The 12,970-nt window shown below is 44.8% G+C and overlaps 2 protein-coding genes across 3 annotated transcripts in view; one reads left to right on the top strand and one right to left on the bottom strand.

Annotated features, from left to right (window-relative positions):
- LOC139051337 (uncharacterized) overlaps positions 1 to 1,854 on the top strand; it is a 40,546-nt gene extending 38,692 nt beyond the window's left edge. The window contains exon 7 of the mRNA XM_070528358.1: positions 1,559 to 1,854. Coding sequence (XP_070384459.1) covers positions 1,559 to 1,741 — 183 coding nt within the window. The 3' untranslated portion in view covers positions 1,742 to 1,854. The remainder of the gene's footprint in view (positions 1 to 1,558) is intronic.
- LOC135896560 (uncharacterized) overlaps positions 1 to 12,970 on the bottom strand; it is a 208,958-nt gene that overhangs the window by 38,629 nt on the left and 157,359 nt on the right. The window lies entirely within an intron of this gene.

The following is a 12,970-nucleotide window of genomic DNA, read 5'->3' as shown; positions in this document are numbered from 1 at the left end:
CCTGAACATCGCTAAAATTCGTGCACAAACCCACATTTCGCCATGCGTGCGAAGGTCTCTGTCCCTCTGACGGCGTCCCCTGTCGTGGTTTTGTATAATTGAGGTGTATCTGTGCCACTACCATTCGACGTCATATTTGATGAGGGTATCAACTTTAGTTCTTATTTACCTGCCTCTGGTTTCTCGCCTAACAGGACACCTTTACTCACAATAGCAAGTTCTATTTTGGTATTGTAAGTGCTGGAAACGATTTGTGCAACCTTTGTTGTCACGTGCGCCTCCGAGACCAACGTCGGAGGCGAAAGTAGTCGTTTCCTCGACTGTCTGCCAGATGGCGCCACATGCGGGTTCACCAACTCTCACCTGAATTATCGACGAGCAAGACGACACAATTTGATGACACCGTTTGCAAGGCAGACCTGAAGATGCGCGTGAATTCTGCTTGGAACATAAAATCGTTGGCAGTGCAATATGGAAAATCGCAGTTTCTATTCCAGCACTAAGAATGCTAGCGTTTTAACTCAACCTGCATTTACGTAGGCGGGAGTACTTCAGCTTATTAGCAGAAAGGCCAGAAGGTTAAAATCTGTTCCTCATGTTTGTGACGAAATAACGGCCGCATAAACGTCGCGATGTCTCGTTTCTCTTGCCGCTGAACCGTTCTCAGTTTATTGAACGCGGCAATTGTTTATATTTATTTGCATTACATCGGGCGCAGCTACTTTGCAACCTTAATTGGATGACGAATTTTCAGAGCGCTTTTTCCAGGCGTCATGTCACGCACGAAAGGCCGGAGTCTGTACACACGAGACGAAAACTTGAGGTTTGTTAAACCTGCCTGATCACTTCTGCGTTATTATGGGAGCGAATTTTATAAAATGGGACAACTGTATTCGACCCGAGTATAACGCGATGTAACAAAGGACATGCGTGTGGGCGTCACAATGAAAAAAGAAATGATCGCACGCTTTATTTCTGAGGAACTCAGGGCCGTGTCTTATTTGTGGGTTCGGGCTATATTTAAGGTACTGAATATTTCACCATAATAAAAGGCCAGGGATTTCACGAACACAAGCGCAACTGTCAACTGTTCGCTTGTGTTCGTCAAAAACCCTGTCCTTCGTCATTCAGTTAGCGCGCAGCAAATATTAATTATGGACTGCTACCTGCTCGCCCGAAAATTGCACTTCTTAAAAAAAGTGACCGGCAGTCAGCTGAGGTGCTGCGTAGATAGAACTCAGGGCAACCTACACAGAAAGGCCTTGTTTGCGGGTTCCATCCCTTTATCAGGGCAAATTCTTCTTCCGCAGAAATGAATTTTTTGTTTCTGAAAAATACGAGGTACTTTTCGGCGCTTTGCGGACCTGTGCTCAATTAGTATCATTTTCTTTGTTCTTCTTTTGTGTAGAAACGTTGCAGAAACCCTTTTGTCGGTACACTGTGAAAACCTGTCCGCCGCATCTTCCAAATTGACTGAGACGCGCGCAAGCTGTGCTCCAGAAGTGAGCTCGACCCGTAAATAAAAGAAAAAAAACCGCCTTTCTGCTTGCACGTGCAGATCAAAAAGTTGGCCGAGAATTCCACCTTCCTGCGGCCGGGCATCTCCCTGCTGCTCCTCAACGCCCACCTCGGGGACTTCAGGAACCGCAAGACGAGCCCGTGTGCCCAGTACAACGAAAGAGACCGAGACGACCCGTTCTACCGTATAAGAGTAATTAAGGCATGGCTCGGGGTGCCCTAAAGCCGAACCGAGGCAGCTTGGGGAAGAGTGGTCGTCGAACTGTGGAGTGGTGTGTGTGGCGCTAGTGACAAGCTTGTGCCCTGGCGTTCGCCTCGTGTTATGCAGTCATAAAGTGCGACACTCGACAGGATGACTGCGTTTCCTCATTAGTCGTGCCTTTGCGTAGTTCAACAATATTAGCGTACCTCTTACTCGTGTGTTTTGCGTTGCTCTAAGCGAGAGTTACAGACCCACTGTTTGATTACGAGCAGCCGCGGTTATTCAAAGGAAGTTATCCTAATGAGCCGGCGAAGAAAAAACCGCAGAGCGGCACGAATTTTCTCATACTCAATTCATTACGAGTGAACTACAGGGCACCCGCCCTGGTTGCTCAGTGGCTATGGTGTTGGGCTACTGAGCACGAGGTCGCGGAATCTAATCCCGACCACGGCGGCCGCATTTCGTTGGAATGCGAAAACACCCGTGCACTTAAATTTAGGCGCACGTTAAAGAACCCCAGGTGCTCAATATTTTCGGAGACCTCCACTATGGCGTGCCTCATAATCATATATTGGTTTTGGCAGGTAAAGCCCCACAATTTCTATTAAATTTAACTACAGGGCATCTTGGCTAACCTGAGCCGGAGCTTTAAAAGTATGCGAATGCCGCGTAGCTGCAAAGAAGCGAGTCAGTATTGTTTTCCGTCACTGGGAGATACTCAGATTATTAGTGTTTCTTTTCATTCCGTCTCATTACTTAATGAGTCTTCATTAATTAATCATCTACTCAAACATTATAATTTAATGAAAGTGTAAGTGAGAACACTCTAGAGCAGCGTGGAAAACTCCCGATGCAGCTCAATGAGATTGTTACATGCTATGTGAGATTGGTTTTCCGAGTATGAAACAAGCTTGCGAATACACGCAAAGCGCCTCGAGCGGTCTGTCGGGCGGCTATTTTGCGAGTTCACTAACTCCTTAGGAAATATGTAGTGGTTACTACACGGAGTGTCATGATATTCCTATCATTCAACTTAAGCAATATGCCGCAATACACTTTTCCTCCAATTGTAATAATTCAGAAGTTGGTTAGTTAATTAAGACTAATTAGGCGGAATGCAAGAAATAATCTGAGTATCCCCAAGCGACGGCAACCATTACCTTGGTTCTGTACAGCTACGTAGCATTTGCATGTTTGTACTTATTATACAACGCACATTATTGTACACGGTATATGAGGATATATTGACAATCACAGTATAATTTGGAAGATGGAAGATGCTGCAGGGTAAGCAACGTTTACAAAGCTTACAACGTTTACAACGTTTACAAAGAAGTGGAGCTCATAACAACAACCTGCAATGGGAGACGTGTCACGAATAGCATGGACAAATCACTTTCAGAGTATTTTGTGCATTTGAGAATTCCATTATGGTTTTGGCATTTAAGGCGATGCGTTCCTGTGGTACTTACGGTGGCACATATTCATTCGGTACGATTGGTGAGAAAAACGGCACAGTGGCTTGATGGACACAGAGAAACGCGGGAGAACTGCACATGTTGGAAATTCTCATCTGATTATGCTGCTTTCTTTGTGGAAGGCTGATTTAGCCTGAATTTTCTTCACCTCGCTGAGGACGCACTCATCGTAACCGGCCAAAGAAAGAATCGACCCCATGTGCCATCCTCTGTGCCATCGAGCGCGTTCGAGATGCCGCACTTCTTGAATGCGCGACGCACAAGGTCCTATGGTATGCAGACCCATCCGTCCACAATCCACTTGTATAGCGTGGCTGGCGAATCCCGCTTCAACCGCCAGCTCGGCGTCACTGCAGGCTCACCTGAGCGCATCCAGTCTGCAAAACACCGCTTGACCACGTCCTTGAACGGTTTGTTCACGCAAACACCTGAAGGATACAGCTGAGACGTCATCGCACCCGGGATAACGTGGATTTCATCGCCAAATTCACGCTACAGCCTCTTCACTGAGTCGGCCAAGCGGCAACGAAATATGTAAAGCACGAGGTCGAACGGAAACGACAACAGCGCGCCGGTCCGCCTACACCGGATGGACTTTATCCAGTCGAGCACAAGATTCTCGTTCATCCATCTCAGGACCATATTTTTTGGCGACAGCTCACCTTTAGGCACTCTCTTGCGCTTGATGACGACATAGGGCGGGAGCTTGAGTCCGTCTGCAGTGTCCGACAACATGACGGTGACTCGCGCTTCCTCGTTGCCAGTGGACCGGACATGAACTTGTTTGGAGCCCTTTTCGAGCACGATTAGAGGCGATGTCATGTCCAGATAATCCAGCGTTTGGTCAGCATTGCCGACTTGCGCTACCTGGAAGTTCTTGGACTGGTGCAGCGAGTTAACGTAGCCCTTTAAAGCCACACGCAGCTCTTCGAACGATTGGGGCACCTTTTGCGAAATCAAAGTCCGACGGCGTAAGGAAACTTCAGCACGGCACATGTAGCGATAAATCCAGTGCTTACTTGATTTAAAGGCGGAGCGCGGTAGCCCTTCTTTTCTTGCAAGCTCCTTAGCTTTTGTCTGCATAAGCTCCACGCTCACACCCTAACTCACATTATTCCTCACTGATTACCCATAATTGCTCATAATTTACGTTCTATTTACTACTTTTTGGTATCACTACTGACGTCATACAAGACGGTGATGACGGCACATTTTATTCATTTATTTATTATACATATCTTCAAGGACTAGTAGGCACAACAGAAAGACGTGGTGAAAATATGCAATATTTGCAGTGCAGGGCAAGAATAGAAAAGCTGTAAGACACTTTGAACGGCGATCTTGAATTAGTGGTGTCACAAATTGAGATTGTGGAGGCGGAAAGGCGGTTCCATTTAGAGGTTGTTCTTGGCAAAACGGAAGAGTGACACGTCAATTTTCTATTGATGCATATTCTATGAAAAAGACAAAGACGAAAGTACTTGCGACCAAACCAAAGGTCAGGTTTCATGGACGTGACGCTAGAAAGACGTGAATAATTCGAGACAATAAAACCATCGGCGCGGTTCTGAATGCTTGCTGAATGCTTTCAAAGGAAATGGCAATATCGGCATGAGCAGGGTCCCATATGGATTGTGGTTGCGGAGAACGCCAGCGTTTCTGCCTGAAAGGACAAAATGCTTCTGCATTTAAAATGCAATACATGGAGACGTTCCTCAATGCACGGAGGTGTACACGTTACACAGATTTAGGTATCAATGCGTTCAACACCCTTCAGTCTTCGATTTAACACCCTTCTTCGAGCAAAGCCACACCTTATGTGTTGTGTACACCCTGTATAGGGTGTTTTGGCAGAAAACGGTACGGGAAGGGTATAGACATGGGTGTAAATGCAGAAAACACCTTTTTTAACACCCATAAGGGTACTAAAATATTTGGTGTGCAAGTAGCAAAGGACCTAATAAAGAAACGACAAAAAATGAAAGTGTCCAACCTAAGATATCAGATAGAATATAATAAGATAAGGGATATTCGAAATTACAACGTGAGAAAGACTGAGGAAGCAGTGTGTCATACATATTCCTCGACTTCAGCATTCGTCATTCCACATTTAGCGTCTTTGTCATTCCACATCTTCTACCGTGGCAAAACTGTTTGCAAGCCTGTGTGCTTTGCGTTTCATAAAGTCAGAAAAACATTCGCAAAAACGTGTAATCCTACATTACTACAGAGCAATAAGAAAAATTCTCTGAACACTTTGCTGTTGTATGAGACACTCGAAGAACTTACAAAATCAAGCGCAATGAACCACGTAATTGCATTTCAGTGGATATCTGGGCACTGCAATATTCCTGGTAATACTGCAGCGGATGCAGCTGCGAATCGGGCGCACAATAATGGAGAGAGAACCCATCATATCCTATTGCGTAGTGAAGTCCGTCTGCTCCTAAGACAGATTTCTTGTCGCCCCAGCTAAACTACCTGGTTTTATCAGCAAACTAAAAACTCGGACTTATACTTCATAGACACACGTATAAACTTATCAATGCCGGAAACTCTAAGAGACAACAGAAAATTTGAAACATTGGTACACCACCTGCGTCTTGGTACTGCATTTACGAAACACTTCTTGTACAGGATAAAGCGTGTCTCTAGTCCGTAGTGTTCTTGTGGCCATCCAGACGAAGATGTGCATCATCTTCTCCTCGAGTGCACGAAATACGATCCACAAAGAAGGGTACTACAAGCAAATTGGTTGATATTACACAGAAGACCATTCACTCTAAAAAAGATACTTGGCCTACGGCCAACTGCGGGCCTTCAAAAGAGCGCTTCTTGCTCTGAAAAACTTTTTCGACGACACCAACATTTCTGGAAAATATTAAGTACCAGATGATCCGCAGACGCTAAATGAGGAACAGAAACGTTGTTCATTGTTCATAATCGGTTTATGAGGTGATCGCAACTTTTACGCAATATGTATAATTCTGTTCTGTACTTGCAGTGCATTAAATGTGGTGTGTGTTTTGGCTCTTCAGAATATCTCACTTTATATATGCGTACGTGGACTGAACTAATGCACATAACTTTGCAACTCACGTACTGCTGGACTGTATATTTTTTATTCATCAAATGTTCTAGTGAGTGCCATATATTGTGTCGCTATTTTCCCTTTTTACACAAATTTGTTTCCTTTGCGAAGTGACAAGAAGTAGCCGGTGCCAATATTAGGAGAGTTCGGCGGCTTTATAGCCGCCAAACTTTCTAATATTTATTTCAATATAAAAGCAGGGTAACGCCATCAGCAAATTCAAAGACGTAGTTAAATCAGCAGAATAATTCTATACTGACCTGTGCAGTACCCTGAGCAGCCATGATACTTAATTCAAAGTAAAAATGAACGGTTTATAGAGGCTCCTTCTGTAAATAGCGATGAAGTTAGTAGGGCCTGGGAAAAGTAGTAGTAGGAATGGGAAAAAGCGGCAGGAGAAGATGGAGTCACCGTCGACTTAAAGGTGGAGGAAACATAATGCTTGAAAAGCTGCCGGCTCTTTATACGAACTGTTCCACGACTTCAAGGAACCCAGAGAACTGGAAGAATGTCAACACTATACTTATCTACAAAAAGGGAGACGTTAAAGAATTCGAAAATTTAGGCCCATTAGCTTACTTACAGTACTGTGTAAAATATTCACCAAGGTAATTTCCAACAGAATAAAGGCAACACTGGACTTCAGTCAACCAAGACAACAGGCTGGCTTCAGGAAGGGATACTCTACAATGGATCACATCCGTCATCAATCAGGTAATAGAGAAATTAGCAAACTACAACCAGTCTCTCTATATGGCGTTCATAGAATACGAAAAGGCATTTGAGTCAGTAGAGATGCCAACAGTGAAACAGACATCAGGTAATCATCAAGTACAAGAGGCTTACGTTAATACCTTAGAAAATATCTACAGAGCATCCACAGCAACCTTAATTCTCCATAAGTAGGAAAATACCTCTAAAGAAAGGGTTCATACAAGGAGACACAATCTATCCGATGCTATTCACTGCATGCTTGGAAGGAGTATTCAAGCTGTTAAACTGGGAAGACTTAGGAGCAAGGATCAATGGCAAGTGCGATGACAGTACGGAATTAGTGGCAATAAGAGAGGCCGTTCAATACATCGTGCGACAGCCTCCTCAAATATGGACAGTTTTCAGTGACGCAAAATCGGCTCTTCAACTACTTAGAGTGGTGTTGAAAGAAAGCGCTTATAGAGTGTTGGCTCTTCAAACTGCCGAGCTCTACACTTTAGCGCAAGAAAACGGCCACCACATCACATTTCAGTGGATCCCTAGTCCCTGTGGTATGCAGGGCAACGAACTGGCCGGCGCCGAAGCGAAGAAAGCACTCGAAGAACGAGAGTCACTGCTTTCAATTCCTTTTTCAAGAGCGGACGCCAACTGTGTCCTCTCCAGTGTCATCCGAAAATAGACAGCAAAGCACTGGGACAATCCGGATAATCGCCACAGACGACTCCAGAGATTGGACCCCACCATGAATCTTAGGCTACCACCAAAAATTCAACGAAGCTATGCCAGTCTTCTGCACAGACTAAGGCTGGGGGTAGCGTTTACGCGCGGATACGTGCACCTCATGCGACGCACCGAGTCTCCACACTGTGAGGTGTGCCATGTGACTGAGATTATAGGTCACGTGCTTTGTGACTGTCCTTAGTTTGTGGAAGAGCGTGATAGGTTTGTCAAGGACCTTACGCGTCTCGACAGCGCACCGTTGTCGGAGGATGTTATTTTAGGCTCTTGGCCAGACGCTCAGTCGAGTTTCAAGGCCATCAAGGCATTACTGAACTTTTTAAAAATTACGGGCCTGGACTGCAGACTTTGAGCATGCCAAATTGCTTGCCATATGTTCTACATCTTCCTTCTATCGTCATCGTCACCCATCATGCACCTCTTTCTTCCCTCTTTCTTTCCCACTTCCCCTTCCCCCAATGCCGAGTAGTTGGCTAGAGGAATATACCTCAGGCCGACCTCTCGGCATTTCGTATCATTAAACTTCTTTCTCTCTCTCGCGATGACATTTTCCTGTTCAGGAACACTGAGGAAGAATTGCAACAAATAATTTAGGACGTTGACAGAGAGAGTGTAAAACTGAGGTTGGAGATTATGATATGATACAGAAGACAAAGTCAGCACTTCTGTGAAGGAGTGCGGTTACCTAGCACAGTTACCTTCACAGACTTCTGTGAAGTCTGTGAAGGAGTACGGTTACCTAGCTCAATTACTCACAGAGGACCCTCATCATAAGAAGGAAACTGACAGAATAATAAAAATGGGCTGGTGCATAAAAATGGTGGTTCTCCATTGAACAACGGCTATAGCTTTTTATCTACCTTCCGTACCTCCTTTGCTCATTGTACATTGATGTACAGTCAATGTACAGTCATTGTACATTGTCACCCGTACTGTATGTATGTACCATACAGTACGGGTGACTGTATGTACCATGCGTGCATATTGTATTTGCTGGTGCTACCTAAACATTTTTTTTCCTCGTGGGCTAGTTTATTCTGCAATTATTGAATATTTCTTAAAATATCTGTCTAAATCACCACAATCGTTTCCAGCGAATGGTCCATTACGCGCATTAAAGCACTCATAATCCAAAATACTGCCCCAGTCAAGAGCAGATTTCGAAATTTAGGCTTCCGGTTAGTTCTTATTGCACTCCATGAAACTACCCGTCAAGAAACAAAAAGTGCTTCCACAGGCTTGTCAAATTTGTCTTTGACATGTTTGAACGCCTTTCACTTAGTGGTTTCGTAGGCACGCGTGCGAGAATTCGCCGCCGTCTCTCCTTCCTCTCTCACTCGATCTCTCCATTCTATCTTTCTATTCTGTTTTTCCCGTCCTCCAGGGTAGCGCAGCCAACCAGACGCTCTTCTCGTTAACATCTCTGCATTCCCCGTTTCTTTCCTGCTCCTCCTAAACCCACCGACTTAACAGAATTGAATCGCGAGTCTTCGTTCATTCAAGCCTTCCGTCCACCTCAGCTGGAGCAGTGCGATCAAAAAATATCTGATGAATGGACAGTCACGGGGTACGAGTCGTCCGAGCGAGCGAGCGTTTGAAATTCAGAATTCTGAAGCGTACTAACGTGTGCCGCTACGAGGTGGCGCCACCAAAAAAGTTATGCGCGTTCGAAATTCAACGTCCCGAACGCGCATGTGCAAGGACTTTCCTCTCTGTCTTCTTTGCAAAAAGAGGTTGGTTAGCCTTGCCTTCAGCACCCGATTTCACTGAGCGTCGTACAGTAGAACGCAGAAAATGGTTCGCTATGTATAGCTGCAATGGGACAGAGGTATAATTTATTTGTTAAAAAAGGATAACCCAATGGCATCAAGAAAAGTTGTCAAAACAAACCTAGCTCTTTGAATTTCACGCTCACTCCGCCGTTAAGACACAGTCACCGATGTGACCATGGCTCGGGTCACTACTGTAGGAAAAATTCCACTGCTTGAAAGAATCAAAACTAACGATCACTGCTCTCTACCGTAGGGTGAGAAGGCGCGCGCTTGGAGCCGCCCAAATGAGAGGAAAAAGAACGAAAGCTCGAACGGTGGCTGTGTGAGCGTCAAGTCTGCTGCTTCCGTCGTCCGAGTGGAACTGCTCTTGCCTCGCAGGGTCTTGGCCTAGAATTGCATAGCTGTTTTTTTTTCTCTTTTATCGCTTCTCATCAGTTTTGCTAGTCCTATTATTATTTAGCTAATAAGACCACGCAGATGTCCTTTTCTTCACCAGGGCCAGGGGCCTCCCCCTGGTCCGCTTCTATTCCTCCGCAGGAGTTACCTGTGGATCTGTTTCTACGCAACGGCATCTCATCAGTTCCTGTGGCTCTTGTCCCAACCAATAACGGAGTCATACGGATGAAGAATCCGAAAGCGATTCAGGCGGAATTGCGCTCGGCGACGGCCCATTTCCAGACCATCTCTGAGGTCCGCCAGTTTGGCAGAGGTGGAGTCCTCTGCTTTTCGGCAGACCAGTCCTGTGTACAAGACCTGTTAAAGTGTTCGCTGTTTGCCGCCAATCCGGTGAGCGCATTTATTCCCCCCCATTTGGCATGTGTGAAAGGGCTTGTCCGCGGCGTCGACGTGAACATGACACCGACAGAGGTATTAGAGATGCTTTCACCCGCGGGTGTAATTTCAGTTTATCGGTGTGGACGTGTGGTCGAGAAAAACAGGATCCCTACTGAGTCGATCATAGCCACATTTGCAGGGACACTTCGACCCTCAGAGATAAAGGCATGGCCTCTAATCTACAGAGTGGAACCTCTGTCCCCTTGTCCCCTCCAATGTGTGAAATGCTCGCGCTACGGACACACGTTAAAAGGATGTAGATCTGCTTCCAGATGCCGAATTTGTGGTGAAGAACACAATGCAAGCGAATGCAAAAGCAAGGAAGAAAGGTGCTGCCTTTGCAATGACGCGCACCCTGCAGATTATTCTACTTGCTCAGCAAAGGCACGGGAGATTCAGATTCTGGAAATCATTGAACGAAGACGTTGTTCGCGTAGAGAAGCGGTAGCGGAAATTCATTCTAGGACACAGGGATACGCCGGCGTCACAGCACGCCAGGTGACAGCAACGGATGCGGCTCTTTCATTTTCTATTGCTAATGCCATCGAAAGGGCAATGGAAAAATCTATGGAGCGCCTAGCTGGAAACCTTTGTGAGTCCCTGACACAAATTCTCACTAGCCAGATGGCGCAGATATTCGCAGCAACAACAGCAGTTGGTATAACTTCGCGAACTGCTGAGTGTCTACCTACTGCAAACGAGGAAGTAACCGCCAATTACTCGTCGCAAGATGCCCAAATTGTAATCCCACCAGTCGATGTTAACCAGACCCAATGTACAGGCTCCAACGATAATACAGAGGGCGCAGAGGAAATGGACATGGATCCTCGGTCGTTAAAACGATGTAGGTCCCCTTTGTCTAAAAAGGCTACGACTCTAACTCAGGCAAAGACAAAAAAGTATCAGAAAGACAGCCTTATCAAGGAAGATTCTTTAAAGGAAAACATTTTAGATAAGGCAGTTACTGAGTCCATACTTACGCAACCATAGGTCTCCTCAAGATTATTCATTGGAATTGCCGATCAATTTACTCAGCAGCAACAGATTTATTGTATCTATCATCGAAATTCTCCCCGGATATCATTGCTTTGCAGGAAACATGGCTTTCAGTACATCAAAGTTTTCAGTTGACGAACTATCGATCTTTCCGACTGGACCGTCCATCGAAGGGCGGAGGTTTAGCTTTCTTTATCAATAACAGAATTAGCCTTAAAGCAAAGATTTCATATAAACATATGTCCCCCGAAAGTGAAATTCTCGCATTAGATATAACTATACCAGGGTGTCTACCTTTCTCCTTAGTAAACGCATACTTTCCTGCGGGTGTACAGAACACTCGATGTTTGAATTCAGCAGTGACTTCATCGTGTAAGGATAAAATTCTGGTTGGAGATTTCAACTCCCATCACACATGCTGGGGCTTTCGAACTGACCAATGTGGCAAACGCTTGTGGGATTGGACAATAGATAATAATCTGTGTTGTCTGAACTCTAGAATTCCTACATATATTTGTAAACAGTCCCGCTCAGCATTGGATTTAAGTTTCGTAAGTTCGTCCTTCACTAACTCATCCTGGACAGCTTTGGACTGTGCAACCAACAGTGACCACTTTCCAATAATGGTTGAAATCGCTTGCCCGATTATGCCAGCGTGCTCCCAGGTACGCGTATTTGTAGATTATGTTAAATTTAAATCCGATCTTATGGTACATTTGGCTTCTCATTCTGAAGAGCAGGAAGACACCAAGGCTATGAAACTTTGTGCGGTAATTAAAAGAACATACAAAAAGGCTGAATTCAGTGTTACATCTGCAAAGCAAACATCTTACAACCCTTGGTGGAATACAGACTGCACGCGAGACCACCGACGCCGACAGGCGGCTTGGAAGCAGCTCCTCTACAACCAGTGCCCCAAAAATTGGTTTGATTACAAGTTTCAAGCTGCAGTCTTTAAACGTACAGTTGCTAAAGCTAAAGAGGATTATGATAGGAAACACTACGATTTTCTTTCTAAATCTAAAAAAAAATCGTTGTTTAGATATATGAGATATCGAAAAATTCTGCCATCGCCAGCTAATATTGATTATGTCAATCTGTCTCCCGATGAAATGAGAAAATCTCTTGAACTCCTGGCTAAAGGCTTGGAGAGTAGATTCACGTCATCGATGTCGTACAAGTTGCAAAAAGTAGCCCCATCCTTAGTGTATACTGAAGTTACATTGCCTGAATTATCCCAAGTGATTCGAAACTTACCTTTGTCAGCCCCTGGTCCTGATGGAATTACCGTGCACATGATAAAAATTTTATTTGATCTATCTCCTGGAGACCTTCTAAACGTTATAAACTATTCCTTACACAAAGCCTGGATACCTAACGATTGGAAAGTAGCTAAAGTAATCCCGATACCTAAAACACAAGGACTAGGGTATAACATAGAAAACATCAGACCCATTTCTCTTACTTCTAATATGGTCAAAGTCATAGAGAGGGTATTACACTGCCGAATTACTATCTGGATGACGGATAATTTAATATTAAGTCCAAATCAAATAGGCTTTAGAGCTAATTGCTCAATATGGTGTGCCCATGCTGATTTAGAGAGCCGCATCCAACTTGCTCGGAA

The sequence above is a fragment of the Dermacentor albipictus genome, unplaced genomic scaffold, assembly GCF_038994185.2.
Source record: "Dermacentor albipictus isolate Rhodes 1998 colony unplaced genomic scaffold, USDA_Dalb.pri_finalv2 scaffold_11, whole genome shotgun sequence".
Classification (NCBI taxonomy): Eukaryota; Metazoa; Arthropoda; class Arachnida; order Ixodida; family Ixodidae; genus Dermacentor; species Dermacentor albipictus.
Note: the sequence above shows the minus strand (reverse complement) of the source record. Positions and strands in the feature narration are given on the sequence as shown.